The sequence below is a fragment of the Vigna umbellata genome, chromosome 7, assembly GCF_029865625.1.
Source record: "Vigna umbellata cultivar VRB3 chromosome 7, Vumbellata_1.0, whole genome shotgun sequence".
NCBI lineage: Eukaryota > Viridiplantae > Streptophyta > Magnoliopsida > Fabales > Fabaceae > Vigna > Vigna umbellata.
The window spans coordinates 28,078,473-28,101,625 of NC_142171.1; the positions used below are offsets into that span (position 1 = coordinate 28,078,473).

The following is a 23,153-nucleotide window of genomic DNA, read 5'->3' on the forward strand; positions in this document are numbered from 1 at the left end:
AAGATTTCAGTATTGTGCTTGAAAATGTTTATATTTTCCTTTCTCTCTTTAGTGTATCCAAAGTTATCATTCCAAAATTATTAGATTTTTGGTATTACTATAATTTACACGTTTCTCCTTTTTCGGCCACTATACATATATGTATATATATAGCAACTATATATCATTTTTTGTATAATTTTTTAATACAATTTATAAGAACAAAAACAGATAAAGATATAACTACAGTAAAGTAAACACTAATTCAGTAATTTATTATTGTATGAATTTTAGCATGAAGATTGGTGTAATACGAGGAAGTTAGTTATATATGGTTTACCTTGGAGAGGCAGAGACGAGGATGAGCTTAGTGAAGAGATGAGGGTGGGAGATGGAAGCGAGGAGGCCCACCATAGCGGAAAGAGAGTGACCAACAAAGATGCAAGATTTCACCTGAAGCTCTTCCAAAATTGCCAGTAAATCATACACAAACCCATCAATTGTGATATATCGGTCAAAGTCGAAGTATTCTGGATTTGTGGTACCAGCTCCCATGTTGTCGTATAGAATCACGCGGTAATCATCAACCAGGTGTGGTACGAGGTGCTTCCACACAGATTGGTCCGTGCCAAAGCCATGAGCCAGAACCACGATTTGATCCCCCCTCCCAACTATTCTCACGTTATGAGCCTCTTCCACGATACCCATTGCTGTTTCCGTTCTTGTCGCCTTTGAGGGAATAAGGTGTCGAAGGATCGATATCTTTCTTTTTGTTTTGGTTTTGGGATTGTGATACTTGGGTTTGCTCACTAAGTATTCCCTTCGTATCCATGGTTGGGTTATTCAAGAGAGTGGGGTCGAATTTATGGTGGTCGACGTTGTACTGATGCTAAAACCCAACTTGCTTATACTTCTATGTGGTCTACATTCGTTCTGTATCATGGTATATATTTATTTTTTATATCACAACACACTGGTTAAATCAGTCTCATGATTTAGTTAAACTAGTATAATTGTCGGTTAAATCTTGTTTGAGCTATTATGTTAATAGTAAAATATTCTAATATTACATAATCATTCAACATTAATACGAAAAATCACATTTTACATAGATTATTTTTTAAATTGTATATCAGTTCACCAATTGAAACATATTCAAGTAAGATAAAATAAAATATATTTTTTATTTCGATTATGTAACGAAGCCTGAATTTTCCATATTAGATTTTAGTTCATACGAAACTTAATTTTTTTTTCTATTATTTTTAAGTTTTATTAGTGAAAAAAAAGGTTTTCATAACGACTTACTATAACAGGTGAAATTCAATTATCATAGATAATTTCATAATAAAATTATGAAATATGACATATTTTAAGAAACATGTTATAATAGGTGTAACCGTGATATGTTCGTAATAAAAACTACATGTATTATAACATATAAAAGTCATCTATGATAGTAAATAGGGCATGATGGCAAAATTGATATTATGATTGTTGGTTTCTTACTTGATATTATCTTGTGTAAATTCCTAACTTCATTTTTTCTCATTTCATTCAAAGCACTTCATTTTCGAAGCAACTCTTTTATTTGTTTTTATGCACACTCCTGCGAGCCATTGTCTCCACGCCATAGCCATCGCCTCTCCTACATGCTCAACATTGTTGTTGCCCCACTCGTCATCTCCCACACGTCGTGGACGAAAGATATTGTCATCTTCCACTTATCTCCTCTCTTTTTTTTTTATTCATCATCTTCCTCTTTCCATTAAGAATCTAATTTATGTTGCAAAAATAATAACTCAAGAAATTATAAATTTTGTTAAAATATGTTTTAACTGGTGATTTTGATCCTGAGATAAAAAAAATACTCTTAAAGTTTAATTCAATTTAAGAAAAAAAAAATAGTGGAGATTTTCATCTCCCTCTTACTAATATCTTTATTGTCTTTGAAGATTTGTAACGTGAGCTACTAAAATTAATTATTTCCTCTTCTCTATTTTCTGTATAAATCTTAAGAAATAGTCTGATGTTTTTGTAACAGTTCTCTAAAATGATATATAGTACGTCCTATCTGGCGTAAATAAGTATGACATAAAAAAGTAATGCCATGGCCATCGTTTTAGGTCCCTCTCCTTTAAAATGTTCAGTTTCCATGAGGAAAGGTGAATTATTTCAGATGTGGCTGCCTTAACATTGATACGCTGTTAAACTCATTTTCGATTTTTTATTTTCTTAGCATATATTTGAGATCAAGGATTGTATAGGGGTGATAGACTATACCTATTTCCTATCCCTTTAATACTAACATACATTATACTAAATTGTAGTAGTGTAAGGAAAAATAAGAATGAGTGTAGAATCTTTTCATTCTTGGAAAAAAGTAAAGATATATAGTTTATATGTTCTAGTTCAGAGTCTCTATACCTCGTAGCTATGACAATTGACGTTTACTATGTTAGAAAAATTCCACTTACATAAGGAAATTTTGTGTTTTAAAAATTAGCATAAGAGTGGTTTGACAAAGACAGAAAGAGAATAAGTTTGAAGCAGAGGATTCTTGAGCCTCACATTAACATTTAGAGCCATGGTGGCACTTACAGTCAAACGTATAGAATAGAATGTTGGGCAAGTGTTGTTTTCTTCATGGTATCAGTCATCGTTGTTTTTACATGCAATAACGTTTGAATGTGAATTATTCAGATTCTGTATTATTTGGTTCTAACAACGAGTACGGTAATCAGTTAGGTTAAATAACTATAAAGAATTAATTATGGATTAGGATCAATTCATGAGAAACGTATTTGATTTATATAAAAATAATCTATAGATTTCACAATTTTGAACTTATTTTCATAATTTGTTTACATAATTTAATAAACGTTAATTTTAAATAAGTTTTATCACCAAAATTATACATTCTTGTGATAAAGTTTTATTAATCAAGTCTATTTAATTATAAAATAATTATAAAATGTTTATATCTTGCTAGTGAAAAAATATGTTACGTATATGTATATTTATTTTTTATGATAATAGAAAATAATAAAATAATAATTATTATTTGTTATTATAATAATAAAATTGAAATAAATACATTTTTTAATTTTATTGCAAATAGTCTTTATTTATTTTACAACTAGTTTTATATTTTTCTACTAGATAAAAAGTGCTTATGTTAATAAATAAAATTATACTATTAATATGTTGTATGACAATTCAATTAATAAACAGTCTTTCATATTTATATTATTGTCATAAAATATATTTTTTCTCATTAGAATATTTTTTTTCCTTTATAAATTGTATCTTAGAGTTTGAAATCCATACAAACTTATTTTATTATCTATTAATATTTTATGTATTTAATGATAAGTCAAGTTTCTACAAAATATTCCGGATTTCAATAAATTTCTTTCTATTTAATTTTTTTAGAATCCTCGTTATTTTTTATTCAAATGATAATTATACCATCTATAATCCCTACATAGTGGGACACTCTAAATTAGTTAATTGACTTACACCTGTTTTTTTTTTAAAATATATTTGAGTCTCGTAAAATTTTAAATTACGTTATAGTGTTTATTTTTCCAAGTTTTAGTTTTACGTTCTTTGATACTATCTTAAGTATATAAATTATTTTCTAGACTTAGTAAACTTTAATCAATTATCTAATAAATTTGGGTTATATCTAAATTATAATTTGTTGTTCAATTCTTTTGTATGTCTGATCAAGGGATTTTTTTTGGTCTATTTAAAAATAAATAAATATATTTCTAAATTTAATTAATATTAGTACAAATAATTTAATTTTAAATATAATATATATATATATAACCTATCTAATTTTTTTCTCTTACTTTTTCTCTTTCTCTCAATTTTCCTTTTGTCTTCTTTGAAATTTTTTTCTCCTATACTCAAATGTTTTTTTTATTACACCTTACACTAGTTAATAGATCTTATATCTTATCTATTATCACATTTTGCAATAGTTAGAGAGTTAATGATTCTTTATAAACTATTAAATTTTAAGTTAAAATAAATTTCTCTTTAGCCTAAAAATTCTATATCATCTTCTTTTCTTAAGATTTCAATTTAGTTAAATTCATACTTAAAAGAATAGTTATATTTGAATACTGTACTTATGTTTATAAAAGAAGTTATGGATTAAAATTTGTTTAGAATAAATAAAAACGAACTCAAATGATAACACAAAATTTAACAAAAATGCGCACAATAAATTTAACATACATAATAAGGCCTACTACATTCACCAATACTCAAATATTATTATTCAACATACAATTTTTTTTTAAAAAAAAATTGCAAATATTCTTATACAATTTTTTCTAAATAAAAGTTGCAAAACTCTTTATAGATTTCTTTTTACGAAATTACAAACCTTCTCCTACAATTTTTCTAAACAAAATCACAAACTCTTCAATATCTATTCCTCCAATAAACATAAGTGATTTATTGAATTGTGATAACAACTCCCAGACTCTTCAATTTTGTAGTAGTTTTTTTTTTTTTAACTTTTGCAAATATTCACTTGAGAACCAGTATATCTTTCCATTATGAAAAGTCTGACATACATAGAGATTGATCCACACACATAACATTGACTTTTGTCAATATGCCAAACTGTTTCTTTTTCTCCCTTAATTAGAACATCATCTCTGTGCGACTATTAAGAATTCTAAAACAGGAAATTAATTTCTTCAAACAAAAATACATACGATTTATTTTAAAAACATAATAAATTTCACATGAATTGGCACCTCATGACCCACATCCATGAATACTGAAAAGTATTATTACTTATGTAATTTTTTTAACAAAATTACAACTCCAATAACACACAATTATCCAAGACTCCAATAACACACAACTATCAAAGTCTCCTATACATCAAAGTGACTTATTAAGTTGTGGTATAACTCTTAAATCAACTTTTTACTTTTATAGTAGTTTTATACCTTTTGCTTTTTCATATTCCTGGTGAATACCAACTAAGAATCTACATTTTTTTTTTTGTTTATGATTATAATTCATTATATGATTTTCATTCATATGTTCTTATATACAAATATTTTGTTTTTATAACATTTTATTCCCACAAATAAGGACTAAATAAAGAAAGTTGTTATTATACAATATTATAAACCTATAATTTAGCTAACAGAATATATTCATTTCAACATTTTCTTTCAAGTTGAAAAATAGATGTCATACATTGCCAATTTGTATAATAATCTTTGAAAAATCTGACTTGTCATAAGAATATTTGTAAGTTGGTCTTCAGATCCAATATTTAGCAATTCTAGAATATTCTTATGAAGTTTTTTCTTGATGAACAATATCAACTTCTACCTGTTTTTTTACAGTCATGTTGAACAAAATTGTTAGTAATGTCATATAAATTTTATTGTCACAATACACCTTAATGAGATGTATATGTGTATATGCTAAATCTAGGAGCACTAGTCTAAGCCACAAACATTCACAAATAAGATAGGTGGAGCAACCAGTGTGTTATGATTCACCGAATGAACCCAACCAATGTGCCAGTAAACTCAATAGGAAAAATGAAAATATCTCTTTAATAATGTTTTTTTGACAACTTTTTTACAACAACATATGTGGTAGTTTGTAATTGGTCCGTTTTAAATATATGGACCAATAAAATAGTAACACGTAGTCTATTTTCAAAAAAGTTGTTAAAATATCATAGTCTTAGGAAAAAGTTACATTGATATACACTTTTTCGTTGAAGATTTTTTTTTATTACAAAAAGCATAAGTATAAGTATGTTAAGATACTATTGACAACTATTTAATATGGACAATGATACTTTAACAACAATATTTGACAACATTTTGACACTAATCACGTGTCAAAATGTGAGTGGTTCACGTGAAAAACAATATTTAAAAATAAGAATGACGTGGAAAGAGAATAGGGGAAAGGGTTTGAAAGTGAGGAGGTTCATTTTCTCTCTTCAGAATTTGAAAATGATATTCATTTTCAAGTTTCAATTTCTTCCTTAACAATATTTTAACATAAGAGTGATGTTGAGACCTTTATTATGACATTTATATACAAATTCATGTCCAAGGAAACAATATTTGTACAACTCATGATGCAGAAACAACTTTGGTAGCAAAGTCAAAATAAGTGGAGACTTCAGGCAAATGTTTCCCACAGCCAGGTTAACTATGAAAATGACATTCATTTTGAAGTTTCAATTTCTTTCTTAATATTTGAACATAAAAGTGATGTCCAGACAATTTTTATGAAATTTATATACAATTTCATGTTCAAGGAAACAATATTTGTAAAACTCATAGAAACAGTTTTGGTAGCAAAAGCAAAATAAGTGGGGACTTCAGGCAAAGGTTTTGCACAACGAGGTCAACTATGAAAATGATATTCATTTTCAAGTTTCAGTTTCTTCCCTTAACAATATTTTAGCATAAAAGTGATGTTGATACCTTTATTATGACATTTATATACAATTTCATGTATAAGGAAACAATGTTTGTAAAACTCATCATGCAGAAACAGCTTTGGTAGCAAAGTCAAAATAAGTGGGGACTTTAGGCAAATGTTTTGCATAGCCAGGTCAACTATGAAAATGACATTCATTTTGAAGTTTCAATTTCTTCCTTAACAATATTTGAACATAAAAGTGATGTCTAGACAATTGTTATGAAATTTATATACAATTTCATGTTCAAGGAAACAATATTGGTAAAACCCATGGTGCAAAAACTGCTGTGACAGCAAAGACAAAATAAGTGGGGATTTCGGACAAAGGTTTTGCACAATCAAGTCAACTATGAAAATGACATTCATTTTAAAGTGCACAATTCTTTTGTTCATACTTAATGGACATACAAGTCATGTTGACACATTCATTAAGACTTAAGCTAAATATGTTGCATCTTTCATCATTTATTCTACATAGAACCCTGTACATACAAGATTTCTTAAATAATGACATCCAAATTTTGTGGGGACTGCAGTACATACATCGTAAACAATGATCATTCTCATCTTCAAATTTGATTATCAATAAATGTAACCAATACATTTTTTTTGAACATTTCTAACAAAAAATATGTACATTCAGACCTCATAAATACTTATTCAAAAAATTGTAAACAAAACATCAATTACATTGCAAAATCCTTATTCAACAACATCTACATAAGACCTAAATCTCGCAACACTTCATCCCTCCGCATATTGTCCACATCCAAGATCCAATCACAAACATATTTCTCCCTAACCTGTTGCAATTCCTCCTGCAAAGAGATAAATGCACAACATATTAATAAAATGCAACATCTTCTATCAAAGCTCCCAAAAAATGAAAATTTTTATAACTTACAGTTACGTATGTGGGCATTGTGTTGTCTTCGTATTTCTCAACGTCATCCCACAACTCCATAAATTTCAAAACAATAACTCCATAATCATATCTACATCAAACAAAGTCCAACATACAAATAATGTTATTTAACATATCAATGAAACAATAAAATTTTTATTTGCATAAATAAACATTAAAAACTTATAAGTTTGGTTGGCTTGGAGTGTGCAAGTGTTGTACCTGTAACGTATTTGACCTGGTTGTGCAAAACATTTGCCTGAAGTCCCCACTTATTTTGCCTTAACTACCACTGCAGTTTCTGCACCATGAGTTTTACAAAGAATGGTTCCTTGGACATAGAATTGTATATAAGTGACATAATAATTGTATCAAAAGAACTAAACCAGTAAATGGTCAAAAAAATTAGAAAAGAACTTCATACTTTCCATCCAAAAACACCATCAACCACTAAATCTTCTACACAACTTCATCCCACACTAAACCATACCTTGAAAAATACCCAAAAAACACAACAACACATAAATGCTCTAACAAATTTAAACAAACTAAATCAACTTTTAATGAACAAAGAGAGTCCGACCACGTTTTAATGAACACCAACGCCTCTCGGTGGGTGGCACAGAGCAAGATGGATGGGTGGGTAAACGTCGACGACGGTACTCCGACGAACAAAGGACCGCGACACTCCGAGGAAGACGAACCACAATGATTGGGTGAGTGAGTAGACGTAAATGGCGGTAGCTCAAAACACGCCTTTGTCGGTGGCGGTTTCAATCAAAGGTTCCAACGCTGCTGGTCATCGGAACGAACACCACTTCCTCATGTGGAACTTCGGCGGACCATGCTTGCACCGACACGTTTATGAGAAGAGGTAGGTTGGCTGGGTGGGAGGGAGCGAGACTCACTCTAGGGTTCGCTTTCTCTCTCTAAGATTGGGTTCTCTCTCACACCTTGCCTCATATTCAAATTCTGAAGATAGAAAATGAACCTCCTCACTTTCAAACCCTTCCCTTGACTCTTCTTCTATGTCATTCTCATTTTTAAATATTGTTTTCTACGTGAACCACTCATATTAGTGTTAAAATGTTGTCAAATTTTATTATTAAAATATTATTGTTGATTTAATATGGCTAAACTCTTTTATTAGAAAGGATGAGAAAGTAAATTAGACATTTAAAAAAAAAAAAGAAAACTCACAAATACCTAAACATACAAAACTTATATCTTCGTCCACCCATGACTGCTTATTTATGCCAAACGAAAGACAACATTACTGCCCTGTCAGAATAAAATATTAAATTACAACTATCACACCTAATAAATAAAAGTATATTGAAAATGTTAAAATTGTAAAACACTTTTGTCTTGTTAGCTGAACCTTTTCCACTGAAAAATTGTCGCCGGCTCTTAATTGAATTTTAACATGAATTCCTTCCCTTGTTGAAAGTTTGGTGATGTAAAATGGGTCCCTATACAAAATATCGTACATACTTAATATCAACTGCCATACAAATATATACACACAACGTCAACATTTATTATATTAATAAGACGAAGATTGTTAATAGCTTATTTCTTTTGATATATTCTTTTAATAACTTTCTCACGAACGATTGCGAATATATAAACACACAAAAAGTGATAACTGCCATTGACCACAGACAAAACCTTTTTTTTCCCTTCTTCTTGTGTACATCTTAAAAAACTCGATCTTTCACAAAAGCAGAAAATGGGAAAGACAATAATGAAGGAAAAACCTTTTTCCACCACCTTATATAACTTTTATTTCCAATATCTATATTTTCTTCTTTTCTTTTTTGTTTAATTTCTTTCTTTCACGACTTTCCCATCGTCTTTTCTCTCTCAAAGTCTCTGCCTCGCGTGACTTGGTGCAGTCCCCTAATCCTATTTCACATTCTCCATCCAACCAACCAACCACAAACCATCGAAATTCACACTTCAATCATGACAGCCATAAACACCAATTCACCCATGTTCGCCCGTATCATTTAAGCCTCATCATGCATTCCACATAACTTCTCAACAAACCCCATTCAATTATTAATTACACGCCCAAATTAAAAGGTTTTTTTTTTCTATTTTGAAAAAGAAAATTGATTACAGCCTTGCTCTTTCTCACGAGAAAGCAGCAACTTTTGATTACAAACGCCTGCACCACAATATTATAATTTCATTAATTCAAATTAAAGGAAGCAAAGAAAGGCGGTGCAATATGATTAACCTAATCTAATCTTAGAAGTAAAATCCAAGCATCATGCGTTTGATAACAAAGCCTCTTCATCGTCGTCATCATCACCAGGGTGACTTGCATGAAGTTCCTTTATCCATTCAAACGTTCGACGACGTGACGTAACCTTCTTTCCCTGCTTTTGCCTCTGCTTCTTCAACTCCACCACTTTTTCTTTCGCGGCGTGCCTTATGCTTTCTGTCTTGTTGCTACTTTTACCACCACCGTTACCACCTTTTATCATGACCATGTTGTTCGATTGCACTGTTTGGAAAGAACAATCACAACCACTCAATAGACCACCGCCTTTCCCCACTAACTGTTTCAAAACACCATCATTTCCCTTGTTCCTGTTACTTCTTTTCACACTTTTCGCACTGTTGTTGCTGCTGCTGTTGCTACTACTGTTGCGACTGACACAGTTTGATCTGTTGCGAACCTTCAGGTCTTGCAATCCTATCTCGGGAGCAGGGACCACACCCAAACGGAAAATTCCCCATGCTGACGTTGATTTTCTACCTGGGTTACCCAAGCTTGATAATTGTGTTGGGGTGGGTGCCCTTAACTGAGGCTTCGGACTTGGGTGCATATGAAACTGGTTTCGAATTCTGGGCTTCGTTCTCGGAGGTACTGTTGTAATCTTTTTTGTGGTGGTGATGGTAGCGGAGCTAGCGGTGCTAGTTGATGAGTTTTGGCTTCGAAGACTACTGCTTCTACTGCTACTGCTACTGTTACTCGGAAAATCCAAGGATTCGTTGATAAAGTGCTTACCATAATGTGGTTGAGATTGAGATAGTGTGGCTAATAAGCCAGCCTCGGAGCTGAAGGAGACACGCAATGGGAGGATTTGGCCTTTGAAGAAAACTTCATCAGCCGCACACATTTCGGGTTGTTTGGAAAAGGGAGCATCCCAGGAGCGGAAATTGAATTCCTCTTGAGTTGCTTCGTTGGCAGCAGAGCGTTGTTCTTGGAGGCTCGGTTGGTCGTTGAGGTTGATTGGAAGATCGGAAAGCGACAATGCTTCTTCTTCTTCTTCTTCTTCTTGTTGAGATTGATCTTCTTCTTGATGGTCTTCCTCTTCTTGGATAGGGTTCCATTTTCCTTGGACGATGTCTGAGGTGGTCATTGAGGAAGGAACAGGCTTGGTTGGAAAGCTGGAAGGTGTCGGGGAAGGATGAATTAATGGGGTTAAGGTTTTTGATAGGGTAAAGGTATTTGAACAGGGTGAGGAGGGTGTGGGCGACAGAGTGACACGGACATTTAGAATATAAAAAGAGGTATAGGAGTGTGGTGCCCAGCACTAAAGTAAGAAATAAAATGGGGCATTGTATCCATCACGTAAGCGACCCGAGCAAATAGGAGAAACGCTTTGGTTTGGACACACATACCACAAAAGACACGTCCAATAAGCTCCTCAGACATCATTAAAAAAACAATATTATGTGATAATCTTCGTAAAACCATATTAAATTAAACAAGTGTGAAATAGAAACCCTCGTTAAAGTTTTTTTTTTGTTGCTTTTGAAGAGCTTGATGGTGTTTAGTGTGAGTTTTTGGGCCTGAGAATTGGCATTTGTAGAGAGAGGACCTCTCTATCTATGTGTGTAGCGTATAGCTGGACTTTAAAGGGTATATATTGTTGTGGAAATGAAGGTCTAATAATATTGTTTTAGTCGAAGTGCGGGTGAGGAGGACCACTGCGCAGTCTGGCATATAATTTGAAATTGAATTATAAAAAGAGTTCAAACACGAAGCCAGTACGTACAGTGCTGCATTATCTTAAAAACATGAGGGTAGGTATTCCTTTAAGTACACTCATCAAAGAAAAGAAAAATGCAGATTGAGATAAAAATAAAGGGTAAAGAAAAGAAAATATTTCACAACTTGTGACCACAAATAGTAACGAAAATGAATTCCTAATATTCAAATTTCAAATAACTAATATGAATTGATTTACCATATTCTAAATTCATATTTCAAAGAAAATCAAATATGTGGTCCAAAATTCAATTTAATATCTACATGAAAGCATTCCACCAAATAAAATCAATTAGAGTTAAAAAATATTAAAAGATGAAGATGTATATCATAAAAACTCAAATTACAATAAAATTAAAAAATTAACTTAGAAATTTGTAAAACCATAATAAAGAAAACAACAAACAACAAAAAAAAAAGTAAATTGCATGATTAGAAAGCAAAAAAGATTAAGGGAAAGAATCAACCAAAACACTTGAAATCCTAGACGTAGTCGGTTGGGAATGGACAGTCATAAGTGAAGCCAAAGGTGAAGATAGTCATAAGTGAAGCCATAGGAGTGAGAGGCTTAACCTCATTCAGAGACACAGTCAATTCTTCTTGGAGATCAGAAGGACGAGTGACTGGAAGATGATGGTGCCGAGTCGGCAAAGGGCAAGATGGGAGAGAAAACAAAATTAGAGTTTTTAATGAGGTAAAAGTGGGATTTTAAAAGTTTGGAGGTACAGTAAGAAAAGAGGGATGCAGGAAGAAATCGTCAGTCTCGTATCCAGAATTCAGAGGCCCGCTCTTCCTTGAAATAGGCCCAATACATCTGGAAAAATGAATTCCAGATATGTATTTTTCTTATTCCATCTAAAAGTCTATCCTAAAAATAGTCGCATTGAAATTTAATTTCCTTTTTTCTTTAAGAGTGTAACCAAGTTAGTTTCCGTTTTTCTTAAGAGTGTAAACTAAGCAAATATATTACACAAATTTGTTTCCCTTAGTTTCTATATTTCTAAAATCTTATTTTCATTTAAGCTAATACGTAAAAAACGAATAAATACAAACACTGTATTGAACTCTCGATCTTTAAAGAAAATTATTTAAATCAAGAGTTAATAAAACAATCATATTAAAAAATTTAATAAATTTTAAAAAAGAAATCAAATCAAATAAATATTTCAGGTGCTTTTTTAAAAGAAAAGGAAGTTCGGATCAGTTGAAACAAAATTAAAGTTTAATGTCTCTATTTATGGATAAAATTTGAGAATAATTAAAACAAAATCAAAATTTGGAGTGGCTATCTATAGAAAATAATAATAATAATAATAATAAACTTTAGTGAGTTTATAAAGGCTTTCTTTTTCCATACGTATTTTTTCAGACGGTGTTCTTCCAATGAAGTTTTGTGTTGATAAACAATTCCAAAAACCAAAATCCTATATAAATAGACGGCGGCAATATTGATTAAAAAAGAAGAAGGAAAAGGAAAGGAATGAATATCCAATATCTCTCGTAGCCTTATAAATTTCCCAACGTAACATAAGTAATTGACAGCATGGAGAAGAAAAGTAGAAACGGAAATTTAAAACGTTTAATAATAGAAATGAGTAAAATGTTATTGAGGTATTGCAGGGTAGGAGGTGGGGTTAACTAAGGAAGTCCTTTGTGATTATTTGCAGCAGTAGCAGTGGCTTGGGACTGAGAGGAAAGTGCAGAACCAGAAAGAGTGGGTGCATCAGTAGCTCCAGCACCACGACCTGTCTTTGGTTCTTGATGGCCCTGCGTCCCATAACCCTGTTGCTTATAATCCTCCAGATCCTTGTATTGCACGTAGGGACTGTCCTTTATCGGAAGCCCTTCAACCCTTTCTTTCTCTGATTCACTCTCTCTTTTTCTATCCTGCTCCATCTTTCTCTTACTTCCTTCTCCGTTTTCAACCTTTCTTTCTTATATAGGATACTTCTATTTTCTACCTCCTCTGCCACTTGTCCACCTCTAACACACGTCCTCTTCCAAACAATTCTCACACACACGTGCCACCTTTACCACAACCTTGCTGTTTCTTCTCCAGATGCTTCTCCACACCACGTGTATTTATTCATATACCCTGTTAGACCAAAAACCAAATTATCTTTATATTTTTATTTAAAAACAACTATAAACGTTGATTATATTTATGCATTAAAAGAAACGAGTGAGTTCCTCTTTTCCTCTAATGCTAAGACAAATTTAGCTCTTCTCTCATTATATGGAATTAGTTTTGAGGATTTAACATTCTTTTCTGACAACTTTTTTCCTAAAATAGTCAACCGTTTCAACCTCCAGTTATTCCTCCGTGGCCAATTCTCATCTGCACTTAATTATATACCTCTTTTCTAAGATTTTGACAAACTCAAAATTTTAGCATTTTAGCTAATATGTGAACTTTTAAACTTTGCTTAGAATAATATTACATTTTACTACTAATATTAATTTACTTGGGCAAAATCATTTCTTTACTTCCCATTGTTTCGATTACATTATTTTTAATTTGACTTAGATGCATAAAATGAAAAAAAAAACGTTTTACATAGGATATGACGCAAATAAACAATTTTATGTTGATTTATGATATAGAAACTACGAACACAAACAAAAACAAAACATGTTTGAGGGAAGAAAATTACTTGGCAAAGAAAAAACTTTTCAAAATAATCTAACGATGAATAGTAGAAACACCTTCTTAACGCACGACAATAACAAAGCATTGTGTTGAGTAGTGCTGTCAAAATGATTATAATCCACGAGCTGCTGCCTACTACGGGTTTGAGCTGGGTTGAGTTTGAAAAAATACACTTCTTTTATGCGGGTTAGTTTTCAACCCGGCTTACTTAGAACCTCGCTCATTTGGGTTGAACCCGTGGTGAGTTAGGTTGACTCACCAACCTACCTAATTTAATTTAATTATTTATTATTTTGTGTTTCAATATTATTAGTTAGCATTTCTTTTATTATATTGTAAATGGGAATAAAAAAAAAGATGTTTCAAGAGAGAAAAATATTATAGATTTATTTATTTAAGAGTCTAATATTATAAATGGACAAGTGATACAAAAATTATCAATATTAAAAACTTATTTTTGGAGTTTAACATCATTTTAGAGTGAAATTTATTTAGATTTGAATTAAAAAAATATAGTTTTTTTTAATTAAAAAAAACTTATAATTAAGTAAGTCAGTGAGTCAACTTGTTTAACCACCAACCTTTGGTGGGTCAGACCGGGTTCAAAACTTGCTAATAAGTGAATCAGGTTGGGTTGACTCATTAAGTAACCAACTCATGATGGATTAAGTCGGGTTGAACCACTAATTGATTATGGGTGGTGCTGATCTATTACCTGTTTTATTTAAGAAAAAGTATTTTGTTTATTGTCTTATTATTCGTATTTGTGAAAAATACCTGGAGATGCTTAAATATGGGTAGATATTATTAGTATCTCTACGTCTTTTTAAATTTCAAATAAAATTATTTAAAATATAAATTTTGAATAAAAATAATCGTAAATATAATTTAAATCAAATATTTGAATAAAATATTAATGTAAATAAATTGATCTTTTAAAAATAAATGTAATGAATTATATCAAAATATAAATTTTAAATAATTAAATTTTTACAAAATACTTTTGATTTTCTAAGTCTAATAAAAATAATAAAAATAATAAAAATATATAAAATTAAATTTTAAATGATTATTCATTATTAATATTTTTTTCATTAATAATTTTATTTTAGTCACTTAAATTTTTAGAATAAAATACGTACATAAAATTGATTAATAATTATTAGTAAGTAGTGAATATACGAGGATAAAAACTATGGTAATTTTATTTAATAAAAAAGTAATTAAATATATGTGTATATAAGACAAATAACACAATTGAATAGGAAGGATGAATAATATAAGTGACATAATTAAAAGTGAAACAATAAAAATTGAAAGATCTCTTAATTTATATTATATATATATTAGTATATTGATAAAAATAGTTTTTCTAATTTTAATATATTTATCATCTTAAATATTTGTACACCTAAAAAAGATTGAGACTGTTAAAATATATTTTAAAGATTCGCTCGGTGACAAAATATTCAAAGACAGACATTGAAAAAAAAAACTGAGTAACGTTGTAGGAAAAAATAATAGTGAAAGTCAGATTAAAAAAGAAAGCCGAGCCATAATTTGATGTAAAGAAATGAGTATTACTTCAAGTATAATAGTTTAACATTGAAAGGTTAAGATAAAAGTAAGTTTAGATGTATTGAGTAGTCATTTCAATATTTATAATTTTGGAAGTAACCTGCAACAATTGGAAGAGAATAATCCATAGATCCGTACGTAATCGTAAAAGAGGGGACCAACCAGTGTAGTAAGTGTGTATGTGTACGTAATCGTAAAATGATATTCACATCCCTTAGCCATATTAAGCAGCTCTGAAAGTTACACTCATCTGAAAACACGACACCATATATACATTTATATAAAACAAAAGGTTACGTATAGTATCTTCATGTCCTCTCAGAGTGCTTGAAATCCATTGGCCACTACTCAGTGTTGTGGCTCATGCTTTGCTTAAAGGTTTCTTCATTTCAAACTTTCAATACATCGAATGTAGAAAGAATCTTGTGAATAGTTTCACATTAAAATATTTCCAATTTTCACAATATTGTAACCCAAGTTGTTTATTCTATTTTACAACAAGACTATCTTATTCGTTTCTCATTTCTTGTGTGTTTATTTTAAGCCTGACAGAATTATAAATCTTTATATAAATTCATTAGCTTATATAAAGACCAATTTCATATTAAAATTAATTTAAATATATGTTGATTAACTAATGATATGAAAACCTAATAAATAAATATACCCTCTTTATTTCATTTTTAGTGGAATATATAGTTTAATGTTTGATATTATGACTCTGAAGGCGGTATATTAAGATTTTAAATCGTTTAACATGATTACATTATAATATAGTTTAAAGTCTACGTTCTGATAAATATATTAGAATTTATTTAGTTTATTATGTTACTTTTATTAAGTGTTTTTTATTTATATACTTGATGTTCTAAATATAGAAGTGTAGAAATGTTTTAAGATGTGTGTTATATAATATATATAAAAAGTTAATATTCTCGGACTAGTTATGACTAGATGTTTTATTGAAAGTTTATCGAATAAAAAATAAAATATGACTTGGTAAATATATATACAATCTCTAAAGTCAAAGGAACAATTAGTAAAGATATAATATCCTGTTAAAGATGATGATGAGTAAAATGATAATTTTTTCAATATATTTGGTTCATTTATTAAAAACTGAGTTTGCACTAATATAAATAGAACTTTTATTGTCATAATGTATAGGTGTGTGGTTTTTCACATAGATACTCATATATGCAAGAAACCAACACAGTTAAATAATCTCATAAGTAGTCAAAGTCATTGCACGATACTCAACTTATGGATGATTGGTAACATCTTGTTTCTTATTCTTCCATTATATAAGTGAACACCAAGAAAAATACACCACTTGATAGTGGATTTCAAATCATTAGGATTACAATTCCAATCTTCATCATAATAAGCATGCAAGTCTAAAAGCAACATAAAAGGAAGCAAAAGAGACTAAAAGACGTGATTGTGTATTTTGTCTAGTCGATTTAGTTGGTTTTGGAAGACAAGATTGAGTGTTATGTCTTCTTTCGTAATTATAAAGCTAGGTTGTGTTCTTTTTTCTTCTAGAAGGTTTTGGTGAGTCAGGGAAAAGGGAAGGTTTGTTTCACCTATAAAGCTTCGATTTAAGCTGAATATAATGCTCTATGTGTAAAGTTTTTGTGAACAAACGAAATTTTTACTTGTAAAACTTTTGGATAGCAGGACAAACGAGTCTTAACAATAAGGCTTTAGTGAGTAGACAAAATGACTCTCATCGTAAGGCTTTGGTGAGTAGGCGGCGTTGGTTTCTCCCTAGAGCTATATGCATGCTTACTTTGGCCTTCATTTCAAGTGCAACTTCTTGCAAATGAACTTGCTCTGTTCTTCCTTTTAGCTAATCACAATAGGTGATCTCACAATAACACATAAGGGAACCATTGTAATCCCTTAAAATGAATATCAAGTGATGGAGATAACCAGTCTTTGGTGAATTCTTAGCGTGGATCAATGTAGTGTGCAGACATGTACAGGGACTGCGATGACAAAGTGAAAATCAAAGACATTGGTGTAAGTGTATTTGGTGCATTGGTCGTTTAATAAGCATGAGTTATGGCGGAAGGGCTTTTCCTTCTAAACAATAAGGATTTCAGGAACATACAAGCCATCACTTGGCTCTTGCCACCTATTGAAAAATCCACATTCCAAATTCTGGTAAGAACATTTGATGCCTACCTTAAAATTCAAGTAAAACTTTATCGTGTCTTTACATTTTATATTATCGTTACATGATATAATTATTTTATATTGAAATGGATGACGAAAATAACTCATCACTTATATCATATTTGTTATATTGGGTATGCACAATAATAATATAAAAAAATATTATATTTTCTGTCAATTTAACAAATAAAAATAAATAGCATAATATAATTTTAATACTACTATAAATATAATATAATAAAATAAAAAATATAAGTGTTATAATATTCATAATTAGGAGAGAGATAAATGTGTTTTAAAACTATAATTCTCTCAATGTCATATAAGAAAAAATTTGAAGACATCACATAACTAAGTAATTACAGTGTTTCTTATGAAAACTATTTATTTTCTTAGTACAAAAAGGGCTAATTTGACAAACTGAATTAGTGGTTTACGGCCTAACTAATCATGAGTAAATGAAATAATTATAAAACCACTATATGCTCGTACAATGGACCACAGATCCGTGATTGGGGTTAAAAAGTCTTGAAAAAAAATTGCATAATTAATGACAAATAATCTACCAACACTTATTGGCAATTGATGTTAAATGATTCGTCTAACTCCATTCACACCCTTCATCTCAACATCTATCCATTTCTTGCACAGTATCTCATTCGCTTTTCTTCACCAATGTTTCACCCATTCCTTTTGCCATTGTCGCACTCATTCCCCTCCGATATTTCTAACGAGTGCAAATGTCCCCAACGTAAACCAAATTTTCAAAATGTATTTAATGCATTCTAAAATTGATTTTATGGGACATCAAACAACTCTTCAAGAATATCTGTTGGAACATAGTCCCAAGAAGTTTATCTATAGGAAACATATAAAGGGTGTGAGGAGAAGAAAAAACGGTTAAAAAAAGCTTGTCCTCAAATTCAGTATAAGTATGTATTAGAACATCGTTAGTACTTTAATGTTGTTTTGGCAGCGATAATAGTTTTAGCCTTCTGCATTCAGTTTTATCGTGAAATGTCGTAATAGACTAAATAGATTAAAAATAATATTATTAGAAAAAATACAATACTTAGACGAAGAGACTGAGTGAAAAAAGTTGTTGAACGAAATAATTATGTATAATTAAGCATTGGTAGAAAGAGAGTGAAGTTTGACGGAAATACAAGGGATAGTTTGAATAGCATTAATGATCCGTAGGTTTATGGTGTGAAAATAGAAAGTTGGTAATGAATGGAGGTAAATGGGTGGAAGAAATATAGATGAATGAATGATTAGGAGAGGCTGTACAGTGGAAGAAAAATGAGCCAATTGTTGTAGCTTTGGCTTGCAACATTTCTCCAATGCCAGGGAGCAAACAGACGGACTCCAACCAAGCAGAAGGCCCCAGCCATAATCAAACCTAACTTTGAAGACCCTTTTTTTGTTTGGAAAAGTTAAATATTATAATATTAAAAAGTAAAATGAGTAGCCAATCAAGACACACCCCTCTTCGAGTGAGTGATGAACCTTTGATCAACCCCAGTTTATTGAGATTGGGGTCCCAACCACGTGCTTCCCATCAGACCATTCCAACCGTCCAAACGCATTCACTCTGTCTTGTGTGGAACCCGAGGATGAAAAACTTACCACGAACGATTTTTTCTCGTTCTCTTTCAAACTCAGCACTTCCGGTTCAACCGAGATTTTCACTGAGGCCGCGTCTGACGTCACCGTAGCCTTGTACGTTCCCGCGGGCCCCACGTTAGTGACGGTTCGACTGTGCTTCACCACGCCGGACCCACTCCCGGATTCAAACAACACCGCGAACGACGGGTAGTTCAGGTTGTTCACACTGTACTGTTTGCCCGCGTCGCACTCGAATTTTCTCTTCGCCAGGGTGTTGATTTCTGAGGCAGAGTAGTTTAACGCGCAGAGAAAACCAAGATAATCATCCACTGTTAGATCATACACCAGCCCTGGATTGAGCGCAGCCACAGGGTCCACGTGTCCCGCTCCGTGATCAAACGGCGTGGAGGGTTTTCCCGTTGCACTGTCTTGCAACTTCTCACCGGTTTTGTAAACGGTGTAAGCCGTTGTCATGAGAGCCGATCGAACCGCGGCTGGGCTCCACTCTGGGTGAACCGATTTTATCAAAGCGGCTAATCCGCTCACGTGAGGACAAGACATCGAGGTCCCAGAGATGATATTGAAATCCACGCGCCTGTTATCAACGGGCAAACCTGTGGGACCCACGGCCTTTGACCACCCCGCCAAGATGTTGACACCTGGCGCCATCAGATCTGGTTTCAGGATCTGAGGCGTGATCGAGTTGGGACCTCTTGAGCTAAACGCCGCAACCACAGGTGATGGCTGAATCCCCACCTTCGTTCCCTCGAACAAAATACTCACCGTCGGTTTAGCCTCGGAAAACAAATACTTCTTGATGGCGTCGCCTGCTTTCTCCCCCACCGCCGACGCCGGCAACAGATGAGCATCAGCCACCAACTCCTCGCCGTTGGCGGCGGTGTTGCTCAACACCATGCCCAAAGCACCGGCGGATTTCACAACTGAACCTTTCTGTACCCTAGCAGTTAATCCACGATCACATAACACAATCTTTCCGGCTACTTTCTCGGGCGACAAGGTTCCCGTCACGCACAAGTTCCCGTTCGTAGCGTTGCTGGCATTGCCTGCGTAAACAAACGGTAACGGTGAATCAGGTAAAGCGTTACCTCGGTATAGCGACACGCCGGAGAAGTTAAGTCCATTCCCTAGAGCAACATAAGCAGGGAAGTCACGATCCAGAGTACCGGCACCCACGGTCGTTATCCATGGTGCCACGTTTGAGAGACTGTAAGGACTAGGACCCGCGTTCCCAGCGGAGCAAGAAACTAAAATCCCTTTCTCCATCGCGGAAAAAGCTCCAATAGCGACACTGTCTCTGTAATAATCAGCCATTCCACCACCAAGCGACAACGACAACACATTAACGTTGTCTTGTATCGCGCTCTCAATTGCCGCAAGAATATCCGAACTGAAACACCCTCCCTTCCAGCAAACCTTGTAAGCAGCGACTCTCGCGCGCGTCGCCATCCCACGCGCCGTCCCGGATGCGTAACCGAAAAGACTTGCGCCGGAAACCACAGATCCCGCGGCTGTGCTGGCTGTGTGGGTGCCGTGACCGTCATCGTCGCGAGGGGATCTAGACTCCTCAGTCTCGTTAATAGGACCCAACATGGCCTCGCAACCCTTCGCAAAGAACCTGGCTCCGATCAACTTTCTGTTGCAGTTGGAAGCACTGAAGTTCGTTCCTGTTTCACACTCGCCTTTCCAGCTACTAGGAACAGGTCCAAGCCCCGTGTCGTCGAAGCTCTTGCTCTCGGGCCAAACGCCAGTGTCCAGGACTCCGACGATGACGTCACTCGCGGAGCTCGACTCGGGGAACATGTCCGCGCTCTTGTCAAGACCCAGGAACTGCGGCGTCCTCGTCGTGTGAAGTTCATACCTCGTCTCCGGCAACACCGCCAGAATCCCAGTTTGGCTTTCCAGCAAACGCGCTTCCTCCGCAGTTAATCTAGTCGCATATCCGTGGATGGCGTTATCGTAGGTGTAAATGATTTTCGCCGAGTCAGAGACGGATTTGAGCGAGGACTCATACCACACCGTATGGTGTTCAAAGCTTTGGGGCATTTCCGATTTTGCCACGTGTACAATGTAGGTTCCCCTCTCTGGTTGTGGCACCTGAGCCGCATGGTAGCGACCGAGTAACAGAAGAAGCGAGAGAAGCAGAGGCAAAGTTGTGGAAATCGAAGCCATGGGAGAGAGTGAGGGAGCAGGGTAGAGGGAAGTGAAAATAGCTGTTGTGGCTTTAAGGAGTGGTGGCTTTAATGCAAACTTTATGGGAGTGTGCCAGTTTAGCAATGTTGTGAAAAAAAGTAAGGATGCGGTGGGTGGTTGTCTGCTTCTCAAAATAATTGCGTTGAGAGATAGAAATACGAGTTATCTCAATTAGCCCATTTAAGACGTTATATTTAGTTCACATGTTCGTTTATGACCGTTCCCTCAGTTATTATTATTAATATTTTCTTTTATTTAATTTCTCTTTCTTTTTCTACCTTTACCTGTTTTGGCAGATTAAAGCTTCATTATGCTTTGGCTTTTTAACAGGACCCTTCACACTGTCTGCCACACCACCACGTTCTCCAAACGTTACTTCACACACCAATCCTTTACCTACTAACTCTTCAACTGCGTCCTTTTACCTATATTTTTTTATACCATTTCAATCTACGCAATGCCTACATGCATACCATGCTAGATGCTAGACCGTGAAGATAAGTTAAAGGTCGAGATATTGTAAATTAGTAGTGTTTGGATTCACGGGTATATATTTGTAGTGTAGTCTTACACAAACTCCACTTCAACTTTATTAAATCAGAGATATTTTAGTTAGGTATCGTTTTTGGACCTTAGCGTCTTTGTCTATACCAGCCAACCCAGTTTTCCTTTTCCTCCTCTGTTAAGAAAGTGGTTCACGGATTACCAATATCAAGAAATTTCACTCACGGGCTTTCTTCCGTGAAGGGAATTTACATGAATTGACAACAAACACAGCACGACTTGTTTCCTCAACAACTAACTTTCTCCCTTTTTCTGAATAAATATATCTTTAGTTTTCAATAAGTATTACGAGGTCTTTACCATTTGTTCTACTCCAATAATGGACTCTCGTCTTCGACTAATTTGACTTCAGTAATATCATTCTCTTTTTCTTCTTCCTTACAGCACAAATCAAAATCCTATTTAACGACAAATCAAGTCTTGGTCCTCCGCGCCAGTTACCACAACCTATTACTTTCTTTCTTCATCTTTAATTGTCCAATTTTCTTAATATTTTTTATTTTTTATTTTTAGATTTCAAGATAACATAATTTCTTTTTATTATATCTCTAATTTAATTTCATGTGGAAAGAGAAAATAAAACCATAAATAAATATATATTGATATAATAAAATAAAAACGAACATAATATTGAAGCATGGCCTCCTCATTATATGTGGATTAAAAAGTATATTTTTCTGCGAGTGAGTTGGCAGATAAGATCACATGCAAAAATAATAAAATAATAAAATTCTCAAAGCTAAAAAAAACTAACAAAAAATAGGAATAAGCTCATATTAGTTATTGTTATTTCTGTTACCCGCCTAATAATTACATTATTCAATTTAATTTCTTTCATTGCTTCATCCACCATTTTAAATGGGTATTTTACCGCGATGATTGGAAGAGAAGGAGCGAAAGGGGATTAAAATAACTTTTTTTTTTGTTTAATTGAAGCGAAAGGGAGAAAATTTAATTTAAAGAACCTTATACTCCTT

The 23,153-nt window shown here is 33.0% G+C and overlaps 3 protein-coding genes and 1 pseudogene across 3 annotated transcripts; all 4 read right to left on the reverse strand.

Moving 5' to 3' along the window:
• Positions 1 to 315: 315 nt before the first annotated feature.
• LOC148195644 (karrikin insensitive 2 receptor CA pseudogene) lies at positions 316 to 687 on the reverse strand (annotated as a pseudogene).
• An 8,728-nt stretch (positions 688 to 9,415) lies between these two features.
• LOC148195645 (uncharacterized) lies at positions 9,416 to 11,158 on the reverse strand. Its single transcript, XM_088094140.1, has one exon. It carries the CDS (start codon positions 10,750 to 10,752, stop codon positions 9,652 to 9,654), a length of 1,101 nt encoding a protein of 366 aa, XP_087950266.1. The 5' UTR covers positions 10,753 to 11,158; the 3' UTR covers positions 9,416 to 9,651.
• A 1,707-nt stretch (positions 11,159 to 12,865) lies between these two features.
• Positions 12,866 to 13,303, reverse strand: LOC124830552 (uncharacterized). Its single transcript, XM_047304309.2, has one exon. The coding sequence runs from the start codon at positions 13,278 to 13,280 to the stop codon at positions 13,023 to 13,025; it is 258 nt and encodes an 85-aa protein (XP_047160265.1). The 5' UTR covers positions 13,281 to 13,303; the 3' UTR covers positions 12,866 to 13,022.
• A 5,738-nt stretch (positions 13,304 to 19,041) lies between these two features.
• LOC124830548 (subtilisin-like protease SBT1.7) lies at positions 19,042 to 21,775 on the reverse strand. Its single transcript, XM_047304304.2, has one exon. The coding sequence runs from the start codon at positions 21,589 to 21,591 to the stop codon at positions 19,309 to 19,311; it is 2,283 nt and encodes a 760-aa protein (XP_047160260.1). The 5' UTR covers positions 21,592 to 21,775; the 3' UTR covers positions 19,042 to 19,308.
• Between the last annotated feature and the right edge of the window lie 1,378 nt (positions 21,776 to 23,153).